Below are 27,890 nucleotides of genomic sequence, written 5' to 3'. Positions count from 1 at the left end.
ACAATTTTGCTGTTTATTCTAACTATGCCAAAGGGGTTTAAGCCCTGGCGAAAGATGCCACTCACTTCTGAGCATTTAATTACCCACAGCATGGTCACATCTGAGGATGGCCTGTGTTTAGCTTGGAAATCTGACACACAAACAGATTTCTGGATTTCTTTTTGTCAAATGCAGCCTTCTTACATCAGGCCTGCTTTTTTATAAAACAGATGCAGACTTTTAACTTGAGCCTAATTTATGGAGCGTGTTCTTGTGTCAGGACCACAGCACACAGTGTAGTTTGCAGAGGAGTTAGAAGTGCTTTTTCTCTGCACTGGTAGACGAACGTCTGACTTTTTGAACAAAACACATCAGGTTTCTATCATTTCATCAGCAACTGTTTTCAGAGGGCACCAATAGAGCCACCACTAATATCTTTGGAGTTTCTGAACTTTGTTTACTTTAATAAGTCATATTTGGGGTCTAAATGAATTCAGAACTTCTGAATGAGATTGCTGTTGCACGGCTGACAAGTCCCGCTCTGATTTTTGCCACCATGGAATAGCAGGTGGTGATTAACAGTGATCTCTGGCCCGGCTAATATCACAGACAATCCGGATCAGTTTTTCCCACCAGCGGGAGCGGAGCAAGAAGCGTTTTCCCAGGACAGAAGGAGAGCACTAATTGGCCGCCACTCTGTCACAGTGATTATTTGTGCCCCTCACTGCAAACTATTGGGACTGATGGAGCCACGGCTTAATCTTCATTTAATAAGGCCTCTCCGTAGGGGCTGACACAGTAGCTGGTAAGAAGGTTTTGAAGAGGCACTCTGCCTCATTCGAACAGCAGTGACAGCTTGGCTGTGGGCACAAGGCCTAGACTGGTGTCTGATCGGTTAAAATTCACTCACCAGTGCCACCCACCATGACAGCAAAATCACTTTTAAAAATTCTCCCTAAATCTGGTTGTGAAGTGAAATGAACTCTTGGGTCTGTACATAAGACTGTGAAACTGGTAGGACATAGTATTTTGAAAGCCTTGTTGTTTTATATAAAAGGGAAAAAAAAAATCACAGATTCGGCACATAGATCTCCCAACTATTTGCTTAGGAAGGTCTCCAGTATCTAAATGCCTGCTGTAGTTATTCAATTCAATTCAATTCAAAGATACTTTATTGATCCCCGAGGGGAAATTATGTTCATAATTTGGTTTGCTTGACTATGGAAAACAAATTTTAATCACAATTGTTTTGGTCAATTTAATATATTTATTGTTTATTCACTGATTTGTAGAGAGTTTTTAGAGGATGTCATTACTTTCTTCAAAATCAAAGTTTACTTACCCTATACTAACAATGCCAATAAACAATTTGGGAGGGCCCAGGTGATTATGTCATGGTTTTGTAGGAGTCTAATAGCTTCATTTACAACATGTAAGTCAAATGCAGGCACACTTATAGATGTAATTTAAGGTACACATCAGACACTTTTCTAGCCTATGTGACATCATGAAAAAGAAAATCAGGCAAGATATTAGGAATACATATGTGGATTAACACAAGTCTGGTTCATCCTTGGATATAATTTCCAGATGCCTGAAGGGGCCACATTAATTTTTTCAAACAATCATGTGCAAGCATATACACAATGGAAAAGTCCAATGATCATAAAGGTTTGCAATTAGACAGGTTCTGTGATCAAGAGATGAGTGTGTTTTGGTCCAAAATGTGTACACCAACACCATAACAATAGAAGATAACTCTACAAAGATAATGGTAAAAACAAGTAAGACAGTGTCACTATCCATAGTGACATTGTACCGAAATGGGCTGAAAAGCCACTCAGAGGAAGACACCAATACTCCAAAGGCAACATAAGAATCCAGATTAAAGTTTCCAAATTCACTCAGGGACAAAGTGTTGGAGACATGTTCTGTGGTCTGACTAAATTTGAAGTATTTGGCCATAGAAATACATTTGGAGAAACCTTTAAACCTGAAAACACAGTTCCAACTGTAAAGTGCTTGGGTGACAGGATTTTTTCTGAAGGATGGAGTGTTGTATTTCACACAATAGAGGAAACAACATTACATGGGATTCAGGAAGCTGCTAGAATGGTCTAATACACATACAAATACTAAGTCCTCAATAAATAAATGCTTGTTTCCCAATGGATAGGGAGAAGTTTGTAGCTTGATTCTTCTCAGTTTTTATATAACTCTTTGATAATTTTGCTCAAAATATGTGTTCTTGTAGTTACAGTTAGTTGAAAACAGACTAGACTTATACAAAGTGTTTCTGCAACTCCATACATGTATCACCTTGCTTCAGATGTTGTTTTTAAGGACTAGTGTTTTAGCAAGTCTCTGTGCATTCCACATGTGTCTGAGAGGGTCACATCAAACAGACAAAATGGATGCTGCACTGACCCTCTACGGTCTTTGTCTGTCACTTTCATTATGTTGAGTAAAAAACTCTTAATTTGTTGGATAAACTCAAAAAAACTGTTGAGTTCTCCATCAGCATTCTCTGCATCAGAGAAGTCATTGGGGAAACAGAATGATTTTATTGATAATCAGCTTTTTTGTTTTTTTGATGATGTGGAGCAAAAATCTTAAAATACACATTTAATTAATTTCACAGACATAGTCAACACTGTGATGCATACAAATGAAAAAAGTTTTATGTTTTAGAACTATCTTTAACCGATAGTCTATGTTCATGTCTGGGCTATGTGGAAATGGCCCTTCAACCATCATTTGGGTATGTTTTCCGCGTCTTGCCATGTGCCAGTGTTAAATATTTAAGTGCAACAGAACATCACTAAAAATATTATTTTCTGCTGTGGGTATTTTCCTTATGTTGCTGAGCAGAGGAAGGTTTTTTATGATGCTGGGGACCAGGAGAAACTGGATAGGGGTCTTTGATTAACGTCTCGCTAAGTGAAATCTACTCTTTGACCAAAATAAATATGACTGCTGTCCTTTTGTCAGCAACTGTCTTCAGAGGGCAATATTTTAAACACCCCATGATCCTGTTGGCTTTTATATGGAGAATCCATCGTCATACCACAGGCATGAGCCATAAACATGTGGAGGCCTTTCAAAGACCATGGGGTGGAGGGAGGTAGGAGAGGAAGGGTTAGCCACGCTCAGCAGTGCTCCATACTCCACATTATTGTCATCTGGTCTTTTCCAAGCAGGAAGAAAGAGGAGGGGTGCGAGTGAAGGATGTTTTCACATCATTTGGCCTGAAAGAGGGGTAGCTTTCCTAAGCTGCATTTTGTAGGCTCATCTTCACATCTCAAATACCTCAACTTTCTGTTAATATTATTGCTGTTGGCTACTCAGCAGACATTGTAAGAGTACATCTTTGATTTTGATGTGGAGTCTGTTTAACCCCTGCAGATATTATGCAACTACAATCTGAAATAAAACGTGGGGTAAATTAATCATTGAGTTGTTAAGTCTCTTAATATGACTTTAATGAAGACAAGGGATTCTGGAAGGGTGTTTGAGACTTCAGTTGTCTTTCTCTGGCAGAGGAATTAACGGGTATGAGTCAGCATCAACAACCCCACAGCAGCTGACATACAGTAGAAAACAAAGTGGTTGCAAACTGCAGAAAAGGAAAGAACAAGAACAGACTCCCGAAGTGGAATGTTTTCCTGTTCTCATGCCTCCCCGTGCAGTATGCAAGCTGATATTGGCCATGACACAGTCAGAGATGTAAAGCCAACGTTCACCAGACGTTTCCTTCATGGGCAACTGGAGTTGCCCATGTGTGATTGAACTTTTTACAGCAATTGTAATGCAATCTTTACAAGGGTTGATTGCAACAGCTTGTGAGACGATCTTTGAAGTGTGCTTGAAATTTTAATAAAACGCATGATTCCAGATTTCCAGTTGTATAAAGGATTGATGTTTGCCCCAAAATGGATTTAGGCCAGTGGGGTTGTTGATAGTGTCTTCTTTTATATTCACTGGCCGCTTGGTTTTAACTGAACTTTTTCAATTGTGGCAAATTGTAAAATTGGTAATAAAGCTTATTCCAGCTCATTAAAACAAGGTAGTTTGTCTTGATATAGGGAATATATTGATGGTCTACTTGTATTTGTCCTGGACTGGAACAGATTTAGGTTGACAGTAAGTCAAGTTTCCTTATTAGACTAATGGTAGCTTGAAGCAGGCCCCTGCATCGGATGTCCTCGCATCATATTTAGATAAGCAGAGATGGTTGGAGTAGGCTCATTGCACCTCCTCTTTCTGTCTGCCAGACCTCCAGTCCAGAGCTGCTGCCAGCTCTCCTGCGGGATCCTTTTATCTCCCCATCCACAACACACCAGACAGATAAGGATGCACATGCACACAGACATCCACAAAACCAGAATGTGAGAAACATGTAATAGACACCGACATATTTTTGAAAAGGCCGCACAAGCAGAAGAAGTGGCCACATTATCTACTCCTTTCCCCAGCCCAGTTCTCACTGTTTTTCCCTGTCTCACACTCAAATGACACACGCTTACTAGTGTATCACATATCATTGTGCTTGGCTGGGGGAACAATATATGTGCCACAGGGAAGAGTGGGTTTGCTAGAAACGTATCATACAGAGACGCTTTTCGGGCTCTGCAGTGCTCTCTCCCCATTTGTCTCACTAAAGGAGAAAAGAAGAAAGGCGTGGAGTCAAACAGGGGAGCCTGAAAACATCTGGTGAACAGTTGCTCTGGCTGAGCCATCAGGAGCTCCTCTTCCCTTAACTCCTCTTCCCACATCCCTTCCCTCCAGTTCTCTATCTCTTGAGGCTGTCTTTATTAGAGACATCATGGCTTTTAATTACAGCCGGTCATTCCGAGAGAGGGCTGTTGACCTACTCATACTGGTGAGCGTGGACCCACTGTGTCGACATGCAGACACAACAAAGATTCAAGTATAGGCCTGCTGGCCCTTGTCTGCTTGTGCTTTTGGGTGTTTCTATGAACTGACAGTGACAAATACAGGGGGTGCTGACTCACACCACCACCATTACAGTGGTAAGTAGAGGCCAGAGCCAGCCTAAAGGTTCTTAAAAGCACCACACTTTCATTAGAATGAAAAGCACAACAGAAAGTGATGTAACAAGAAATTTGCAGTTTTTTGACTTTAGCGTGATTTCTCACTACATGAAACACCACTTGCTTCAACACACCAGTCCTGACTTATGAACTAGCAATGGTTCTGACTTATCGCAGTTTGATTCTTAGCAAAGTTAGCCTATGTTACTTTTACTATATGCAGAATTTTGAATATGCAGTACAAAGATTTAGAATGCCACACATTCCCAATATTTCATGAAACTTTGTAGGCCACATGAAAAAAGCTGTGGGTGGGAGAAAAGTCATACTACAAAATAGCCTTAACTTGTCCTCTCAATGATGATACGGCATCAGCATGCTCGGGGGATCCTTTTCTATGAATAGTGACAGGGGGAGCTGGTTAGAGTGGATGGGAAGATGGATGAAATACAGGACTATCCTTGTAGAGAACATGTTAGAGGCTGAAAAAGACTTGAGGCTGGGGTGTTAACTTTCCAGCAGGATAATAACCTCAAAACAGTTCATGTGTTTAAAACAGTGGGAGGCAACTTTAGTCCACGAAGGCCAGTCAGTGTCTTGTGCCTTTTAGATGTATCCTTGGTCCAAAACACCTGACTTAAATGGCTGATAGTTTTAGATACACTTTCTAATTGAATGGTTTTCTTTATTTTCATGAGTATTTACATTTGAGATTCTTACCGAAGGCATCGAAGTTGTGAAGGAACACATCTAGAACTATCTAGTAAACAAAACATGTGAAATAACTCTTTACTGCCTAAAAAATAATAATTTTGATTCTTCAAAATAGCTTCCCCTTTGATTACTGCTTAGTGCTCTTGGCATTCTCTCAATGAGCTTAACGAGGTAGGCACCTTGAATGGTTTTCTGAAGACTCTTGAAAGAACGTCCCACAGGTGTATTGAGTGAAGGTCAAAGGTTAATATTTCAGTCATCAAAGGAAATGGTGGCTACTTTGAGAAGTCTAAAATATAAACAATAATTAAAGTTATTTTACAATTTTTTGTTTGCTACATTATTTCATATCCTTTCATTTACAGTTTTGATGCCTTCAGTGAGAATCTACATACAATGTAAATAGTCATGAAAATAAAGAAAACCATTAAATGACTAGTTGTATACCTACTTTTAGTAGATACCATATTGCCTGAATGTGAGGTCTCTTCAAGGAAAACCTCAGAACATGATTAAACATTCAGTGTCATGATACTCAAGCCATTCATGGTACCGTATCAAATCTTTTCAAAACATAAACGGACTGTCCCACTAAGTGGCAGGGTTCAAGTGCGTGATCTCGATTAGCCTTGAGAACGTCCTTTTGAATTAGTAGGAGGGAGTTTATACTACATCCTGGTGACATGCTGCATACCTCTCTTTGGAGAGGTGAGACCCTCAAACAACCGTGGAAATGGCACTGTAATCATACACAGTTAAGCACAACAAGAAAATGCCTGCCATTTGCCTCAAGGCTCTCTGTTGTGTTCCTGTAAATTGAAGGTGTATTATTGACAATAGTATTGTGTCTTGATAGAGGAGCGGAGCAGGCGGTGACTCTTAACTGCCCCTTTCTGTGATCATATCTGTCAGAGCCATTCAGCTGTCTGTCTGCCTGGTGTTTGACAAGTATTTGATGCAGCACAGGCCTTAAAGAGGATCAAGCCCTTCCTGCACTGGCTTTTACCTCTGTCTCTGTGCAACAGGATCTCTATAAACATAAAAAACAGCCCCTCCTCTTTTCTTCCAATGTCAACTAAGATACTATTTTTATCATAAGATATGTGCAGTCCGCTGGATCATCACAGGAGACTAAACAAAAACTATGTTTGAACGTTAGCCGAAAGATCAAAGAAAACAAAAGGAGCCAGGCAATCTTGATTCCTTCATCACTAGCCATTGCATGGGGATTGTGGAGTGATCCTGATGGCCCCTGTCTCTGTTTTTGTGTCTAAGCCTGTTGGACTTAGAGTGGCTTCCCACTTGTTAATAGCTGATCTTGTTTCGGGACAGTTGTACTCCATGACCAGGAGGGATTTCCTTCTGAATTTCCCTGTAGAGAGAAGGGGGCATGAAAGGAGATGAAATATGAAGTGAGAATCATGCTGAACAATTTCCTTCTACATCCTTTTTGTTTCCTTGGAGTCTCATTGAGACCACAGGGATTCAGACATGGTGGAAAAAAAACAAAAGAGACCGTGTTCATGTCCTCACTGTGGAAAACGCTAATATAGGACATAGCTATATCTAACTTTGTAGGCCACATATGGTCTCATTTTTATGTCTTGATATTTCCATATCACTTTATTTTGTATTGTTACAACTGTCAAACTCTCTTGCACAGTTCGTATACATATACCAAATTTAAGACTTGGACACAACCGCTACAATTTCTTCCATTGGTTTGTGAACTGCGGTGTTGAAGCTTTGGGTTTGGCATTCCGCATCTTGGTCTTTTGTGAACTAGAAGTAAGCATGTTTGGATGAGAGGGTAGAGTTGAAGACAGCTATTTGAAACATGATAGTATTTTTCATCCCCAGTGCACATCAATATACTGAATGATGAAAAGGACTACCTTGTAACTGATCACAAGGAGTTCATTGTGATTATATATAACCAGCTGGCTTTTCGCCTTCAATATTTACAACTTTCTCAAGAAACAGCATTTGCAACAATGTTTAGGAATTCTATTCAGTGGTTTTACATCCCAGGCTAGCATTTAGACCACTCGCTTAAAATTGCAGAGACAAGGTCGACCAGAGGTCACACATCATGAGCTGAGCCTGTAGTTTATGAGCGCACACACACAGAGACACGCACTTTAATACATTCCAGAAAGAGTATTGCTAAGCAGCCATAGAGATTCTCACACTTAACCTCCCAGAAACAAGTTGGCATGGCCCATTTGATGCCATTAGCACACTGACAATCATGTGTTTCTCTTTGGATCACTATTTATTGCGCTCATATCTTTCTGGGGTTCACAAAAACACTGTTACAACATCATATTAGCACTTAGCATCTGTTGATAACTAGCTAGTCAAGCTAAGTTACCTGAATCAGAAATGAACCCTTTTGGATAATTTAATTTTAACATAAAATGTTGCCATCCTTGGTGAAATAACATTCACGAAATATTATTTGCTATGAATAAAAAATCAATAATCCTTTATACAATTGATCTTAATGTTTATACTAGTCAACACATGGAGTAGTGGACTACTAAAATGGGGACAGGGAACATCTATAAACTCTTATAAGATGGCAACGAGTCATATGTAGATATGTGACCTGCCTGGTACTAGCTTTAGCCGTTGGTGGTTTTAGCTAACAAAGGAGAGCTTAATGATTGGTTGACTTTAAAGAAGTGGTGAACAAGTACCTTTAAAGGTGTGTTGGGAGTTTTGAGAAAACCGTGGACTTAGCCTGAAAATTTGAACAAGCACACCCTAACAGGTCCCTCCCCCTTGCTCCCTGCTGTGCTTACGACACCTTCCTCCCCAGGACCTCCCCCCCAGCAGAGCCTGCTGTGAATGCCGGCTAGAAGGGCAGGGCCACATATGATGGTGGATAAACAGCTATGTCACATTCACTGGTAGTTTTTCTGTAATGTTAGATTATTTCTCCGCCATTAGCACAGCTGCAGCACACCAGCAATCTTGATCTTAAATGACAGTACGTGCAGTGCGGGGGAGGGGTGTGAGCAGCTGGTACAGCAGTGTGATTGGCACTGCTAAAGCATTGCTCCTGGTTCTGATGGGTTGTTTCTCATGGTGTACTTCTGCAAATGGCAGTAGGACAACTTGGAGGAGCCAGAGGAGCTTCATTTCTTTCACAGATTATCTGTATAATATACTGTTAGGACATAGTGACAGTTTTAACAGATATGTAAAAAAATATACATTTTAAAAAAAGTTACCTACTGCAGCTTTAATTACCCTTCATATACATGTTAATGCATGTATGAGACCTGGGTGCTCATTATGGTCGATCTGTGTTTAAAACCACCCATTAAAATAAAGTTTGTCATAACTTTACAACAAATCTCAGAACAAATAACTGGCCTTAAAGCTTAGCAGACTGTTCACATTAGCTGAGCAGATAGCCTGCTAGCACTCAAAACTGAACCACACACAAAGCAACACATCATGAAGTTAACAATATTTAGATTGTTTCATCCTAAACTAATTTCTCTGCCAAAGAACTACCTCATACATGCACTGTTTTGAACAAGGAGGATGGGAGGTCCAAAGGGCAGTGGTTTGGGTTGCGAAGTTGACCTAGTCCAGCCACGTGGCGGGCACAAACAAAGGAACAGGGCAGCTATTCTCAGTAGCCATTAAGGGGGTAGCTCCCATTACCCAGACAGACGTGTTGGAAGACATGCAATATTGCGAGTTCTGTCGTCTCCACTCGGCAGGGAGGAGGAAAACTCACTCAACTGGGACAATGTCTCTTCGAGGAAATTTCTTAAGTTGCTTTCCTGCAGAGGCTCAGAAAGAAATATTAAAGACAGGTTGCCTTAATTCCCCTTTTGGGTGATCGCTGGGTACTCTAACAGCATATCATACTTAATGTTTGGTTGTTCTCAATAAACGGATTTGCTAAGATCAGATCATAGTCAACTCTGGATCCAGGTTTGAAGAATTAGTCCTCTGTTCGCCTCTCTGGGAGAGTTGTATGGTATAGAACAAGGTGTGAGGAAAGTGATTTTGTCTGTGACTGCATGGCATCACGGGTGTTCAATCTGTGACTCATCCTTCCTGGGCTAGACTAAGTATAGGTTAAACTGTATTTAAAGGTGCAGAGGTGTCTACCAGCATCTTTGTTTGTGCACATTTTAGAGTACATGTACACATGAGTCCATGTTTAATCTAAGTTTTTATCAATGGCTGGGGCACAGCAATGACTGAACAAGTAATATTTCGATTGAAATGAATCATCTTTATATGTAGTTTAATTCTACAAGGAAAGTTATCAGTTAAAAAATAAATACAAACAACTCATCATGTCAAATAATGCTCTTGACAAAAAGTCAAAATTCACACTTTCACAATTTTTGCATAGTTTTAGATTGTTGATCTAAAACTATGCAACTTCTATACCACCAACAAAAACCCAGAGCTTATCTCCAGGAGCACTTGAGCAAGAGGCAAGGTACACCCTGGACAGGTCTCCAATCCATTGTAGGAGAAAAAACCATGAAGTCGGAGTACCCAGAGAGAACTCAAGCATACATGGGAAATACATGCAAATTCTATGCAGAAAGACCTCAGGCTAGGATTCAAACCCACTATACTGTTGCCATAGAGCAACAGTACCAACTGCAGCCCTATTGTAGAAAACAGGTTTAACCTCAATTCATATTAGTACAAATCATTCCGATATACTACAATTATAGACTCATTCAAATTCAAGTGCAGCTCAATTCCAACTGTTGTACAGTACAATCAAAGTCAGTTGATAATATAATGCCAATGAAATTGTTATCTACATAAGGAATACCAGTGGATTACATTGAATCATTGTCCTTGCAACAATCCCTCCACCTCAGCAAGCTTACAGTGACATTGAACAACAAAGTCTACATTGAGTTGTAGACTTTGCAGCAATCCCTCAACTAATGCAAGCATGTAATCAAAGAGGAAATGAACGACCCCCTTTTGACTCCCATTCAAAAATCCCTTTAACTAAGTAAAAGAGCTGCTGCAACCCCTGCTTATGGAAGGCTGGCTTTAATTGTCCATGCACACTTTGTTCTGAAATGTTGACAGCTCATGATGTTGACTTGAGATAGCTGTGGCAGGTTACGGAGGGGCTCTTTGTGCCCATTTTTGAACAAATTCTGTGTTAATGGCTTGTAGATTGCACAGTTCAAGGAAAGAAATGACAGATAAAAGCAATGCAGAGCAAGGCCTCATGTGGGTGCACACAAGCTAGTACCTCTGGTACACCACCTTGCGTGTCTTTTCTTAGCTGTTAGCTACTGTTTTATTCCTCTCTAAAGTGAGGGCTCAGGCACTATCATGCAGGGGGCTTTTGGTCAAGACTTACAGGCGCATGGGAGATGGCTGAGCCAGGTAAATCCCATGCCATAATGATCCATTGGGGGTCCTGAGTAACCCCCTGTTACTCAAAGTCCAGACTAACATTATACCCGATATATCCCAGCTCTGCAGTCCCCCCACCCCCCCAAACAAATAATGAATGTTCCACATATTTGTTTAATGCCACTGGGAGGAATTCACCTCCATTGCAGGATTTGCTTTTCCTGCCTTGATCCATTGCAGCCACAGAGCTGCTTTTAAAATTGCACAGGTAATCCTGGTGAGGTGCTGCTTTATAGAGCTACAGAAGGATTAGTAAAGTCAACTGGAGGGAGCATTTGCTGTATGTTCCATTTGCCTGTGAACAAAAGGCCTGGTTTGCTATAAAAAGTACATGTTCACCAAAATAAACTGTCATGTCAATTTTTATTGACATTTCACACTTTAACAGTAAAGCAATGGTCACCAGTGGGTGTGTCATTGTGAAGAAGTGCAAATGTAATGACAGTTATATCACAGCTATAAGGGTAGCTTTTTACTAAAGATTAAATCAAGCAAATAAATATGTGCTGAGTCGTGTGTCTGTTGAAAAATGATAAATTTCATCAGTTGAACACAATACACTTACCGGTGGCTATGATGGATGACTATCATAACTCCGCAAGACATTTCCTGCTTTATATCTCAGCATGTGGGAATTATAAGATGGATCAAAGGCTTTATGGAGATCTCATCTTGCCATAGAGAACATGGAAATTAAAGTTGAGTGCCATGGTTGTTATTATCTTTGAGAAAAAACAAACAGAGTTCACATCTGTAGTAACTTACGGGCTCAGATGATGAATTTGCTACTGTATATCCCAGCAGGTTTCCTGAACTCTGGATCTGTGGTCGCATGTCAAGCCGCTCCCTGCAGTGCCTTTCCCCTTAACACACAACAAACAGAATAACATAAAGACCAACACCAGCAGCACGCCCTCTGGAACATCAGCACAGGGCCTCTCTTTGATAAGTGCCTGACTTTATATTTTTCTCATCAGAAATGAAACGCAACATTAAGCCATTCATTAAAGTCAACTAAAGCTAATTATCCCTCATTTACCCAAGCGCCTGTGGGGCAGGAGAGCCCCCACGTTCTTTGGCCCAGATGTGTTGACGAGTAGTTGGGAGATAGCTGACTGCAGAGGGGACTGCTTCCATCTCTTTTGAGTCTTGCGGTTTCAGAGCGCATCTTGCTATGCTGGCCCCTTGTGTGATTGCTGTTCACATCCCGGTTGCTGACAGTACCTTCATGACACAGTGGACCATGTAAAGCCACAGCATAATGCAAGGCTCCATTTGTTGGAGAACTAAAAAATGAAAACTGAGTCTCATATCTTACTGACTGAGTCCTTTTCCAAGTTTTTTGTGTAGAGTGACTCACATAAACATCATGCCTCCATTCAGATTATCTCTCCCTGCTGCAGGGGGTGCCGATGTTTACCCGGATTTCTGCTTTAAAGCTAAACTGTGTCTTTATATTTTGGCAACTCCAAGTGGAAGTGGGAAAATTGTAGCAGTTGGCAGGAAGTCACAAACCAGAAACCATATTCCGTCATATGATCTAATTCTACAGACCCAGTTTCTTCTTTTCTGTCTGGTACCCCCACCAAACGATTTGGAATAATGACAGAACTGCTTTACTGCTACAGATGAGGAAATCTTGCCCCCTGTTGCTGTGCCTAGTTGTCTTCAGCTCAGATATCTCCATTTTAGACTTCAAATATGCATCTTACTTGGTGTAAAGCTCAAATAAAATGGGAAGGAATTTAAACTGGCCAATATTATTTCCCATTTTATTCTCCTTTTTTATTTCAGTCCCGTATAACTCTTACAACCAGTTAACTGATACAGGAATTTTAAAAATATTTTTCACTTTTACAATTTTAAAAAGGACTGGCGACCTGTCCAGGGTGTACCCCGCCTCTCGCCCATAGACCCACTATGGAATAAGCGGTAGAAAATGACTGACTGACAATTTTAAAAATATCAGTTATTCTTGATGACATAGTGTGTAGTTATGTACAAACTGAAAGAGTGAGGCAGCTTTGTACATATTTTTAATTGCTGCTGTTAAAGCTTGATGTTATTTTGTTCAGTAAATCGGGTTGAGTATGGCTCAACTGAGCACCAAAAAGATAAATCAGCACTGCTTGTACACGTTAAGAGCTACAAAAGATATTCTAAAAAGCTTTTTTATTAGCAATATTTTATTTAAATATTTTAGTATTTTTAACAAATTTCTCTTAAACTCCTTTGTTCTGTGAACAAAGGAGTTGAAAGTCAGCTTTGGTTAACCCATCCAAAGAACTTTAGCAACTTTTCAGCCACATGTAGTGATAACAACCGTTTTTGTCTGGTGGTCTTTTCATCTTTCAATTTTCAACCACATTTTCACGTTGTCTAGACAATATTCAGTGACATATTTTCAATAACATCTTGCCTTGAGGGAATATTATTCAGGACTTGCGACCTGTTCAGAGTGTACCCTGCTTCTTGCTCAAGGACCACTGGAGATAAGCACCAGTCCAAAAGATCCCACAGAGCATGGTGGACTGCAACGAATATGTTTCTTGGTGTTTTCTCAAACTCTGGCATTCTTTAGTTTTTCTTGCTTGTAATTCCCGACTGACATGGCTTAGACACTCTGCTTTTCTCTGCATCAAGGCTTTTTTAACTTGTCTGTACAGAGCGGTTCTTTTGTGTACACCAAAAATATGTTTTTCCATACATATGTTTACATACAAGTTTGTTGTACAGAACCTTTCACTGGAAAATGCAAGTTCAAGTTAAAATCTTTTGGAGGTTGGTCTAATTTGACATTTGTCATGGTTGGTACCTGTTTGATGACCACTCCCCAAGCTTTTGAGCCAGTAGTCATAACCTGAACAACATGAGGGAACTGTTCTCTCTTACTGTATTGAGAAAATCATGGAGTGGGACTATAAGCTCTCTGTAGACTACTGGAAAAGAACCTTACTACTCAAGGGCATCAAGGGCATACCCATTCTAGACAGACTGTGGTTGCCTCTTGCTGCCGATGAACCACCTCCAGAGGGAGAAAAATGGCCTTTTCAGCACTCACCACTGGAACATTATTCACTGTCAGTCACGCATGTTTTGAAAGGACTTCTCCTCTTAGAGACATCAATCTCTGAGTTGGGCTTTTGCTTTAACTTACAGTCAGTGCAACGAGGTGTCAAGGCGCTGAAGAGTGAGCTAACTTGCTTTCTTAAATCTTCTGGCTATTCCAGAACTAGTTATAGATGAGAAAATAACGAGCAGTCTTCTCTCAACAGTAGGTTTTTAACTCGGATGTGTATGCTTTAAATCATTCTCACCCAGTGGCACAATGATAGTAAGCAGAGCACAGGGAAACTGGAGGACAGACTGAAAACATTTGAACGAAAATGTGTCATGCAGAGTAACCCTGTTAGTGCTAAGTGACACTGTGCAGAGAACCTCCCGTCAGCTGTCTCGCAAGATGAGCCTATTGTAATTATTGTTCTTTCTCGTCTGCACATCTGCCCCTTTAGTTTCCATTTAATACTAAGCATCTTTTCCCATCCAAGCTCCCATCCAAGCAAGTCGTTTAATGTGCATTTTCATCAATGTCAAGTTCTTCTCCATAACGAACGTCACATTGCCCTTCTAGAGCCTTTCCCTGCATTCAGACCACAGCACAAAGCACCATTATAAGTTTTTGCCTACCCCTCTGGCCTAGGCCTTAATGAACTATGGGTCAGTTAAGGTCATATAACTCAGTCTCACCTATAAATCAGCTGCAAACTAAGTTCAACAGTTAATACAGGGCAGTGTCAGCATCCATAACCTTTTCCCAGACAGAAGGGTTGTCAGTGGGTTACTGAGGAGAGTACTGGCTGGCTGCAGATCTTTCCTCCTTCACAGCATTATAAATGTATGTGTGAGGAGACCCTTAATGGCTGCTAATCCAATTTCTGCCGCTGAAATCAAATCTCACTGGCGCCAGTAGTTTTCTCCTTGCCTCACAAATAATGGCCTCCGCTTTGGCCTGTTTATGAAAAAGACAAAGCCAAAAAACTCCAGCCCTACCTTCTATAAGTCCACAGGAGAATTTTCCAAAACTGTTTGGATGTTGTTATTGTTGCTGCCTTGCCTCCCATGTCTCCTCCATGTCCTTAGAAAGGTATTAGTTGACTGTCTGCGTCGCTTGGAGGGATTGAGTAACAGGAGAGCAAGGGAGCGTTTTCAGCAGCACACGATCTCATTTACAGTACGTCTTAATGCTTTCTTGAGGTCAGTCATTGACTTTTCTCAAGCCGCAGGGCAAAGGAGATAAGATTAGACCTTTCGATCCCTGCACTGTCACTGGAGCGTTAGTGGATGACGGCACTCGGCTCATGCCAACGGTTGGTGCTTTGCTTTTATTTTTCTTGGGGTCATGGCTTCTGCGATTAAACAGGAATTAAAGTAATAAAAACTGTTTCTACTTTTGAGCAGAGAAATCCCACAAACCCAGTTGGTGACAAAGTAAACATCTTGAATTTAGTCCCTTTTTCCAAAACAAAGATATTAGTTTTGACACAGACAAGGAGAGCTTTGGCTTTGGCTTCCTTCCTTCTGGATATGGATTTGACTGATTATCTTTCAGTGAATCAGTTGGGCATGTAGTCATATTGCCATTCCGCAAGGAGATATAATTCTGGAGTTCTACCCTAATAATATGATACATCTTAGACTGCTTAACTCTTAGCAGGATCTTCAGCATACACACATTTCACTTATTGCTGACTTGCTTGAATAACATCAGATGGACACAGAGAGAGGAAAAAAAGAGAAATATGAAAAAGAAAAAAAATGGTCTGTGGACTGGTTTTAGAGAGGTTACGGTGGAACGTCATCACAGTGAACACAGGGAGGTTTAATATTTCTTTTCACACGGGCATTGCAACTGGAAATATTGGAAATGACACTAAGTATTTCTCAAGCTCGCATAGGTGATACAGAAGTATACAGTCACTGAAATGCCTTGTGTCTCAATCACACACACACACACACATATACAGATGTAGTGCTGTGAAAATGTATAGGCCCCATTACAGATTTTTTCTGATTTAGCTTCTTAGTCACATGCGTTTCCGATCATCTATATGTCTAAATTGTATTATCAGACAAAGACAACCTAAGAAAAGCAGTTTTCAAATTCAAATTACCATTTCATTTATAAAGAGAAAAAAAAGCTTTCCAAACCAACCCTGGCCCTTTGTAAAAAAAACATGATAGCCCCCCATGTTAAATTATGAGGATTTTTTAAAGCTGATTTTAATTTCAATGGCCACACCCAGGCCCAAATATTGCCAGACCCAAACTATGAGTCAAAAAATTAATTGAATAGAACCTGCCTGACAACATGAGGTAGGTTGCAAGATATCAAAAGCAACATATCATAATCAGATCAAAAGAAATTCAATAGCAGATGAGAAACAAGAAGTGAAGACTGTCAGAGAAACAAACCTAGGAGTACACAAAAACTTAAATACTACAGATTCTTAACCAATAGCTAACAACGAAACAGTAAATCAGGAACTAAGATCTATCAACTGTAACTAAAGCCAGCAACTCAAATCACAATAGAAATATATATGAACTAAATACAAAACTTCATAACAAAACCACACGGCAGGTTGTCAGATCTGACTGAGAGTTTCCAGCCCAAACATAAAGTAAAACTAAACTAAACTAAATAAAAAAGTAAAACTAAACACTTAAAAAAAAACAGCACAAATCTCAACCTCTCTTGAAACTCATGTTAAAAGCGTGAAAACAGACAGGCTCCCCACAAAGTATGTAATGCAGCAACCAAATAACCAACACACAAATATTGCTTTTCTAATCATGCTGTCATATTAACTGCGGAAACGTTTGAATGCTCCCACCTCATCTTCAGTATTATCTGACAAGTGATTGATTGCATTAACAGAATTGTGACAAGTGACATATGTTGCAATCCTCAGTTAATGTTGTTTTTGGTCCTTTATTATGTAACACAACAGGACCTATGATTTTATGGGTTTTTTTTGTTGCACCATGTCTTTCAAATTATGAAGTTGTGCTCAGATTGCTGGGTTATAGTACTTGCAAAGCTGTGGTGTCATCCTATGGGACATTAGCAATCCATGCTTTTAACTCCAGATCAGCCTCCTACCTTCTCTGTATTTTTTATACACTGCTCAAAAAAATAAAGTGAACACTTAAACAACACAATATAACTCCAAGTAAATCAAACTTCTGTGAAATCAAACTGTCCACTTAGGAAGCGACACTGATTGACAATCAATTTCACATGTTGTTCAAATGGAAAAGACAACAGGAGGAAATCTTTGGTGATTAGCAAGACACCCTCAATAAAGGAGTGGTTCTGCAGGTGGGGACCACAGACCACTTCTCAGTATCTATGCTTTCTGGCTGATGTTTTGGTCACTTTTGAATGTTGGTGGTGCTTTCACACTCGTGGTAGCATGAGATGGACTCTACAACCCACACAAGTGGCTCAGGTAGTGCAGCTCATCCAGGATGGCACATCAATGGTAAGGTAAAGTAAGGTAAGGTAAGGTAAGGTAAGGTAAGGTAAGGTAAGGTAAGGTTATTTATATAGCACTTTTCAGTAATGAGACACTCAAAGAGCTGTACATACAATTACAATGCAATCACAAAGAACACAGAAAAACAAATCAAATGCTAAGAAATCTAAAAATCTCTGGTCAATATTACAATGATATAGATAACATTAATAATCCTTGGGGTTTTACTGGTAAGAGCTGGTTCTAAACCAATCTTTCTAAAGAGGTAATTATATCATTAAGTCCTCTATGTAGGGGAAAGCATCTTGTGCTAAGAAGTCTCATCATTCCACCGAATTCTAACTAGTGAAGCTGAGTCACTGGTACAAAACAGCTTTAATCCACATTTTCAGGTGCTAATAATATATTGCTTTTACTGGTGCTGAAGCTGAACTAAGTAATCTAATTAAGAAAGCTGCGTCAATGGTGTAAGAGCAGCTAAAGTCTAAGTTACTAATAATGTTTGGTTTTCACTGGTAAAATCTATGAAAAGTAATGAAATCAAACATTTAGGTAAAGTAAGATAGAAGCGAAAAAATCATACTGTTTCAGACTCTATTCTTAGCAGAATAGAGTCTGAAACAGTACAAAAAACCTCAGCAGGGGTAAGCAACACACACATAAGTAAAGATTCAGCAAGGGTACGGTGGAATCTTGAGGGTGCGAATATATATAAGTCTGAGTGTGTTTGCAAGAATTAGACTGTCAACACTGATAGAAGCGCCATTGCCCTTGAGAAGAGGGTTGGAAGTTTTAGGTGTCTGTCAGCATAGTGTCCAGAGCCTAGAGGCGCTACCAGGAGACAGGCCAGTACACCAGGAGACGTGGAGGAGGCCGTAAGAGGGCAACAACCCAGCAGCAGGACTGCTACCTCCACCTTTATGCAAGGAGGAACAGGAGGAGCACTGCCAGAGCCCTGCAAAATGACCTCCAGCAGGCCACAAATGTGCATGTGTCTGCACAAACAGTCAGAAACCGACTCCATGAGGATGGTATGAGGGCCTGACGTCCATGAATGGGGGTTGTGCTCACAGCCCAACACCGTGCAGGATGCTTGGCGTTTGCCAGAGAACGCCAGGATTGGCAAATTCACCACTGGCACCCTGTGCTCTTCAAAGATGAAAGCAGGTTCACATTGAGCACATGTGACAGACGTGACGGAGTCTGGAGACACCGTGGAGAGCGATCTGCTGCCTGCAACATCCTTCAACATGACTGGTTTGGCAGTGGGTCAGTAATGGTGTGGGGTGGCATTTCTTTGGAGGGCTGCACAGCCCTCCATGTGCTCACCAGAGGTAGCCTGACTGCCATTATGCACCAAGATGAGATCCTCAGACCCCTTGTGAGACCATATGCTGGTGCGGTTGGCCCTGGGTTCCTCCTAATGCAGGACAATGCTAGACCTCATGTGGCTGGAGTGTGTCAGCAGTTCCTGCAAGATGAAGACACTGAAGCTATGGACTGGCCCGCCTGTTCCCCAGACCTGAATCTGATTGAGCACATCTGGGACATCATGTCTCGCTGCATCCACCAACGTCACGTTGCACCACAGACTGTCCAGGAGTTGGTGGATGCTTTAGTCCAGGTCTGGGAGGAGATCCCTCAGGAGACAATCCGCCGTCTCATCAGGAGCATGTCCAGGAGTTGTAGGGAGGTCATACAGACACATGGAGGCCACACACAATACTGAGCCTCGTTTTGATTTGTTTTAAGGACATTACATCAAAGTTGGATCAGCCTCTAGTCTGTTTTTCCACTTTAATTTTGTGTGTGACTCCAAATCCAGGCCTCCATTGGTTAATAAATTTGATTTTCATTGATGATTTTTGTGTGATTTTGTTGTCAGCATTTTCAACTTTGTACAGAACAAAGTATTCAATGAGAATATTTCATTCATTCAGACCTAGGATGTGTTATTTGAGTGTTCCCTATATTTTTTTGAGCAGTGTATATTTCCATCTTCAGCATGATACTGTCTCTAACCATCAAGTCAAAGCTTACAAGTGAAGGCCTTCAGGCCAACACACCAGTGTAGCTTAGATGAACTCTTAACCCAATTTGGGGCGTTTAGAATTAACATTGACCAATATCATTGGTCAGTGATACTTCTGAAACCAATGACTATCACTGATTGATAAGAACAAGTTTGACAGATTAACTGTATTTCAAAATATATGAATAAATGCTATGAGTGCAAGGATGCATTTTATTGAGTTGTTTATGTTTTTACTTTTCGGCCACACAATGACAACCATTTTGAATTGCCTTGTAAATGATTTCTAAAAAAACACCAAATGTTGAGAAAAGCAACCTGAATTTTAAAAGCAAGTTTTTTCCAGCCCAACGTGTACGAAAGTGTTAAGGTCAGTCTTCATGATTCTACAAAAGGAAGGGACTGGGCTAAATAGCCTACTTGGGAGTGTTACAAGGCAAAAACCTACCGATCTAAAGCCCATCTGACATTTACCAAAAAACATCTTGATGATCGCAGTAACTTGAGGGAGAATATTCTGTGGACTTACAATACAAAAGCAGAACTTTTTTGACACATCCTGTCACATATGACTTTCCATCAATCAAACATAGGGGTGGTGGTAGTGTGATGCCCCAGGCTGCTTGGTTAGATCAGGATCTGGACACGTTGCCCTTGCTGATGCAACTATAAAAACTGTTTTCTACCAGAAAGCCCTGAAGCATAATGTTTGGCCATCAGTTAAGCACACTTGGGTTATGCACGTCCAAAGCGTCCCCCATAAATCCACATAGGAATGGCTGACAAATAAAAAAACAAAAAAAAGGTTTTGGAGGCACCTAGTTAAAATCTCGGCTTATATTTGATTGTGTTGCAGTGGCATGATGACCTTAAACAGGCCATTCATGTTCAAAAGCCTTCCGATGTTGCGGAATTAAAACAATTCTGCCAAGAAGAGAGGACCAAAATTTCTTCCACAGTGATGCAAAAGATTTCCAGCTATTGCACAGTTAATAGCAGTCATTGCTGCCAAGAGTGGAAGAAGCAGGATTTAGATTAAGGGGGACATTGCTTTTTCCACATAGGCACAGGTTGGTTTGTATAGGTTTTTATTTCTCTTAATAAATGAAATCATAATTTGAAAACAAAATGTTTTATTTACTTAGTTATTGTTGTCAAATATAAATTCATTTGATGCTATGAAATATTTAATGTGATAAAAAGGCAAAAGAAAAACAAATCTTTAAAGGGAAAATGCTTCTCATATACACAGTATTTCTTACAAAAATAAAAAACAGCTGCCGTAGCAGTGGTCAAAACCCATGCCACTGCAGGTTTTCACTCTGATTTGGAAATTAAAAAACAGAACAAGATTTTGATTTGCTCTAGGGATTTTTGTTTGTTTCTTTGATTTATTTTTTATTTCCAAATCAGACAAACTTCAAGCAGGCAAAGGAAAGATCTCTGAAAAACAACCAAACATTGGTAAAATTGTGGTTTGTTGGAGTGATAGTAAGTGCAGGCAGAGCGGAAAGAAACTGCAAAGACGGATTGTGATTTACTTATAAAAGCCACAGTTCTTTCATTCAGTCCACTACAGTGCCAGTTACAACGCAAAACAAAGACAGACAAAGATTTGAAACCCACCGAGCCTTCCAAGACAAAATTATCTCTGCATTCTCACGATTTATGAATTTGTTCTTGGTTTTGAAAGCAATTGAGGGAAATTAAACTGTTTCCCCCATGAACTCTGGTAATCAGCTTAAGTGATTACATCGCTTGTAAATATGAGATGATGAGAACTCAGCGTTGCGAGTGTGCAGCGCCCTGAGGAGAGGGTAAATGGGAGTTCACCAGGTGGATATGATGGACAATCTAACCAGGACTGTATTCAATGCAAGAGGACGGGGTTTATGTGGGGATTGGTTGCCCTCTAGCTGTCAACACTGAGACTGTGTGATAAAATGTGATTCTGCTGAGGTGGGTTTATTAAGTGACATCAGTTAATTTGCTGGAGCCTGACCTAAGGCTTGATTTATAATAACAAGGTTGTTAAGGGAGAAATATAATTGGAAGAAATCTGCCTCTGCTGAGGATGTGCTGGCTCATAAAAGTCAAAACTTGTCAACATCTTGTGAATAAGTGCAGTAAGAAATATGAATAAATCTCCAAGCAAGGGGAAAGTTAAGCACAAGTACAGAAAAGACTGGGGGAGAGAGTGTACACAAAGAACCATATAAAGCCCCTGAGGGAAAACTGGTCTATGAAGGAGGTAGTAAAGATGATTAACATTTTGAGGTAAACTGATTGTTTAAACAGGAAGAATAGTTTTACTCAATGTACAGTAGCTGAAAAAGGTGTGAAAAATGGTGTAAACCGAGACTCCTTTAAAAAAATGTTAGCGTTTATTATTTTTATCAGTTGACCACATGTAGTTAATACATAAAAAAGAAAGCATAAATCCTTGTTGATCACCTTTTGCCATTAATTCTGTACCAATCCTACATAAACTTGCACACAGTTTAATTGGTTGGTTGGTACGTTGTTTCAAACATCTTACAGAACTAAACCACCGATCTTTAGCGGACGTAAGCTTCCTCCATTCAGTGGTGTTCAAATCAGGACTCTATGGGGGCCATACCATCACTTCCATGACTTTTTGTTCTTCTTTGTACTGAAGATGCCTCTTCATGACTGAATTATTTGTTCTGCTGCAGAGTAAATTTGGTGCCTATCTTATGCCTCCATGATGGATAAGGACCTGCACGTATTTCTTGGCACCGGAGACATCGTTAATCCGGACCAAATTTCCAAATCTGTTTTCAGAAAAATCCGAACTTGCAACAAGTCTACAACATGCTTCAATGTAGCCAGACACTCATTATTGTGCCACTAACCAGCCCTTGTGTGAAAAAACTGCCTTATAGTACATATTTCAAATATTTCACATTGTGACCAGTCTAGACCTGCTAGCATTTTTTGCCCCAGTTATGATGTTTTAGTGCATAGTTTAGTCCTTTGGTTTTATTTCCATGTCTGTGGTATGGTGTTTTTGGTTGCAACCTGTCCAAGATTCCCACTTCAGTTCAGACTTCTTCGGGCAGCCGTTCTTAGCTGATGAAAATCCTGGATGTCTTTGGATTTTGAAAGGGAATAAGATTTTTGTGTTTGTCATCTGCTGCATCAAGGTTCTTCAGCCAACCATTGTGTCTACCATCCTCCGTGTTGCACGTTTAATCGTGCTTATTCAAAAGAGCTTAAACAGCACATCTTGAAACCCAAGTCTGCCTTTAAAATCTTTTTCTGGGAGACACCGTGTTGATGAACTATATTGCATCCTGAACTGATGCAACTAACACTAAATATGAATTAGATTTTTTTTTTCTTTTGTTTGCTTAATTTTAATTTTGTAAATGGTTAGGAAAAAAACATTATTTTATATTTCTGAAAGCATTCTTAGATGCATTTTTTCATTACTGCCCAAAACCTTTTCATAATACTGCACATTACATTAAATACCCATAATACATTCAGACTTAAAATATCTAAACTGACACAATCGTTTTTGGTAATAAGATTTTAATAAGGAATGGAATCATATTAACTACGAAGATCTTAATTAAACCAGGATAGAAGAATGCTTGCTATTTTGTTTCAACTAAAGATCATAATCTTGAGGTCAATTTCCAATCTGTTGTTTTTGTAAAGCTTTGACCTGCCGATATTGATTTTAGTTTAACTTAAAATTTTCTCTACCTTTTAGCGATTAGCACGGAAACCATGGCTAGTCATACTAAAACAGCAATTTCTGTTTCAATGGTGTTCTCTCTCACAGCCGAAACAAACTGCAGGTATGTCTCAGACTGTTGTAGAAAATACACTTTCCTTTCAATAGCTTCTTATCTCCCTATGCTTCTTCTGACTTCTGACACTGAAAATAGCTAACTGAATCTTTTTCACTAAACACCAATGTCCACCCTCGTGTGTTAGTGCAACCTGGCAGTGCTTCATGTAGTCACAACTTGGAAAAAATGTCATTGTTGTGTTTACAACTGGCCTGTCAGCAGTCAGAGCCAGGCGAACTGACAATCTGCTGAGTCACTAACTGATGTCTCTATGTACCTTTAGTTTAAACCTCAGATGCAGTCTGAATTTACATTTTGTATACACTGTAGAGATAAAAGAACTCCAGCCCACTTTTCAACTTCACCCTTACGTATTTCTTTGTGTTCCAAGCATTTGTTGTAAATGCAAGCTTTTTCCTTTTTAAATGAAGCCTTGCATATGAGAAATGGCCCAAGAGGACTTAGCCGTTTAGTGGGAGTTTAATGCTGCAATATGCACTTTACTGCCATCAAGTGTAATTCATTTTGAGCTGATTGCATGGAAAGCCATGTTTATCAGGCACCTAGCAACACTGTTTTGGATGAAAATGACCCCTCTACAGAGCAATTAGGAAAATGAACATATAGACCAGAGTGCCTTTGAGCTTCAGAGTGGCAAAAAACAATAAACATTATTGTACAGTAATTCACACAGAAAATCTAAAGTGGAATCAGCAAGTGTACAAAGTCCCCTGACAATCTTTTTCTATTTAAGGGCATGAGAGTGTGATGGAAGAGATATGAAAGGATAGTTTTCAAAGGACAGTTTTTCATAGAACTGTGTGCGGGAAACTTCACTACCACAGTACAGATTAACAACAAAAAAAATAAAAAAATAAAACAAGATTAACAAGATTAGATTAATTACAGGAAATAGCTAGGAGACCCAATTTGCAAAGCAACATCTCGCTTTCTCATGTGCATCAGTTTAATATTTTTAAATGTACCTCACAGTGTGATTCTGAGAATGAGAAACAGGTCTTCTGTAGGAGTGGCCCTAGTGGGCCAGCACGATGCTTGCACATGTAAGGAGGCAATTAAAGATAATGCCACATTTCACACACCGTTACCTACATTTTGTGTGAGAAATACTGTAGCTTTAACAAGTGCAGTAATAGGACCCAGAATGAGGCTTGCATGTGAGAACTATAGTTCGCTGTAGTGCGCTTTCCTGTTCCTTCCCCTTTGGCGAACCATAGCGTGGCTTGTTTCTTTGTGTTCCAGATCAAAAACCAGATACCGTCTCAGCATCCAAGCCCCGCACTACTTTCCCCACGGCATTAGATTGTCTTTTGTTTTCCTCAAATTCCCTCACACTTGCTGCCCCCTCCCCGACCCCCATTGCACACATACATCTTGCACACACACTTAATTATTTTATTAGTGGCCCTGGCACCTAAATTGTTGCCTTGTGGCTCAGTAACCAAAGTTTTCGCAGTCCCAAAGAGAGCATAACCTTAAGCACACAAGCACACAGTCCCCCGGGGTGCTTTACCCTTCTCCTGTGAAACCTGGTTTGAATTACTCTTGGGCAGGGGGACCTTTCAAACTTTGAAAAAGGTTTATGCTGTCTATTTTTGTAGCATCTACTTGTGTCAGGCTAGGCATTTCTCTAAAACAGACATTTGGTCCACAGAGGTGAATCAAGCTAAGACCCAATGCAGACAGTATGATCAATCATCGAATTGCTGGTAGTTCCTTTAAAAGTCAAAATTCAAGCTAATTAATTCTATCAATCCATTTTAGCTGCATCAAATAATAATTGGTAATTGGTTTACTAACGAAGACCTATTCTTTAATGCTTTTCCAGGGATCTGCAAAAAATATTGAACTGATTTCGGCTTTTGCACAGCCGAAATCAGACTGAATAGCGGCTTTTAGGATGCTCCTAAATTTGCATTTCAGAAAAACATACAATTTGGGCAAATAAAAAATACAATGTCTTGCAAAAGTATGTATAACGGACTTTCTGTCCCAATACAACCACAGAACCACAGAGGTTGTGAAGAGAGAGCTGGGCTGAAAGGCGAAGTTCTCGGTTTACCAGTCGGTCTATATTCTTACCCTCACATGTGGGCATTAAATTTGGGTCATGACCAAAAGAATGAGATCCTGGATCCAAGCAGCTGAAATGAACTTCATCCAAGTTCATTGGCGCTGAGGTGGCTCAGGCATCTGTTCCGGATGCCCTCTGGACACCTCCCATAAGAAGTGTTGCAGGCATGTCCCTTGAACATTTCCTAAGACTGCTGCCCCCGCGACCTGGTCCTGGATAACCACACAGTGCAACATATGTTATTGTGATTTTATGATAGATCAACATAAAGTAACAAGGCGCAAAGAAAGTCTGGAAAAGGTGGTGTGGACTTGCCCCCTATCCACCAGAGTCAGATATATCATTTGGAGAATGTCTTTTCAGGTAGGCTGTTTTACTTTGTAGAATCACATTAAAAATCAAGTTAATCTGTCTTTTTTATTTTTTTATTTTACTCAGGTAATTCAGGGAAGCACCGATCCAAAGAGCCAAAGAAGAACAACAAGCAGAGGCTGCGGTTTAGGGCCCAGAACCAGCACAGCGACCACTTGGCCTCTGCGCGCTCCAGCCAGTAAGGACTGAAACCTCCCAGTGAACACAGAAAAAAACGCAAAGCTGCTAACCGCTGCTGCACCCATACTCTGACTGACAACTATCACCAACCCCATCCATATTCCCACCTGCCTTCTAGCCCTCCCCAAGCCTCCTCAGCTCTGCCCACCATGACACAAATCCACCCCCCTTACCCCCCCAAGATAATATGTACTGTAAATGTGAGATATCAGTACCAGTACATGCTCTGCCTCCCACTGCTTCCCCCTCCTGTTGCTGTGACCAGCCAGGTGACTCTGCTGCTTCCAGCGCCATCCTTTGCCTTGTGGACCTTCACAGTTAACATAACTGAACTCATTTCACGTCATTAACGACACCATTAACTGTACAGGGTGACAGAAGATGGAGGGGAACCAGGAGGTAACGTGGAGGCAGGAGAGCCAGGAAGAGAGCAGCAGATAGAGGAGGGAGTCAAGGAGTCTGGAAGCTAACCTGCAACGGAGAGAAGGATGTGACAAATTCTCTAGGATGAAGAAGCAGAGAAGATTCAGTTGGAGCAATGATGCTAATGGACAGAAAAAATGGCATCTTCAAAAAAGAGAGACAGTTTTTTTTGTTCATATATTTATGTCAAAGCTACCCTCGTCCTCCTTCCCTCTAAATGAAAACAGAGTTTTTCCATGTGTGGCCTTTTATGTTATGTATATTTTCCAGAGTAATATTAAGAAAACAAACCCATGCATAGTTGCAAAATATTTTATTCTCAGCACAAACTGTTTACGTTCAGACTGCTTAATGCTGTATCTGTATAGTGTCACCTAATAAAAAAAAGATGAAATTATGTTGTTCAACTAGCATGGCAACAGACTTGTACATAGTTGATCGAATTATAAAAGCCTATTACTGTATTTTCAGTATTGAGTCATCCACCATTCTAATTGTTTTAGAAATGAAAAAGGTTGTAATACAAGCTACAGAATAAAATAATGAAAAACTTAATAAACTTAGCCACCTCATAGCTATTTCATTCATATGGTATATATTTGATTTATTTATTAATTCAGTTTTGTACTTTTTTTTGTTCAGTGAGAAATTTTGCCTCACACTGTTTGTGTTATTCTAAGATATCCTTTCCTTATATATATGCAGAAAAGATTTTGTCTGTCATAAAAGTGTTGTAGGCTGTAAAATTTTTTTGACCTCATCTACTGATTTTTGATGCTTTATAAAATGAGAAAAAAATGAAACTATGCTTTGATGTATTCTAGGTTTAATAATTAGGCTCCAGCTAATGTATGGTCATAGGACTGCATATGTGTACATTGTGTTTTATTAAAACTGCATTTCATGTGACTGTATGATAAGGCCTTTTATTACTGTCTGTGGCTATAATATATGTGGCTAAACTCTGAAGCTGTCGTATCTTTGTCTCACTTCTCAATGCAATAACAGTGGAGGTTAGAAGTATTGAACATATTGTTTTACTCAATAAATGTTTCGAATAGGGAATAGCTACCCAAATAATCCACACATAAAATGAAATCTAAATGAATTAGTCTATAAATTAAGCCATGCATAATAAAATCGACTGACACAGGCAGAAAGTATTGAACACATGAGAAACACAAGGTTCAGTAAAGTATAAAAAGCGAAGGAAATCGCTGGGATCTATCAGTATTTAAAAAGCTATTC

At 40.0% G+C, this 27,890-nt stretch overlaps 1 protein-coding gene across 1 annotated transcript in view; it reads left to right on the top strand.

Annotated features, from left to right (window-relative positions):
• rspo2 (R-spondin 2) overlaps positions 1-27,611 on the top strand; it is a 78,551-nt gene extending 50,940 nt beyond the window's left edge. Inside the window, exon 5 of the mRNA XM_047360306.1 lies at positions 26,106-27,611. Within this exon, the coding sequence (XP_047216262.1) occupies positions 26,106-26,221 (116 nt within the window). The 3' untranslated portion in view covers positions 26,222-27,611. The remainder of the gene's footprint in view (positions 1-26,105) is intronic.
• The last annotated feature ends 279 nt before the right edge of the window (positions 27,612-27,890 follow it).

This window comes from Girardinichthys multiradiatus, chromosome 3, assembly GCF_021462225.1.
Source record: "Girardinichthys multiradiatus isolate DD_20200921_A chromosome 3, DD_fGirMul_XY1, whole genome shotgun sequence".
Lineage (NCBI taxonomy): Eukaryota > Metazoa > Chordata > Actinopteri > Cyprinodontiformes > Goodeidae > Girardinichthys > Girardinichthys multiradiatus.
Note: the sequence above shows the minus strand (reverse complement) of the source record. Positions and strands in the feature narration are given on the sequence as shown.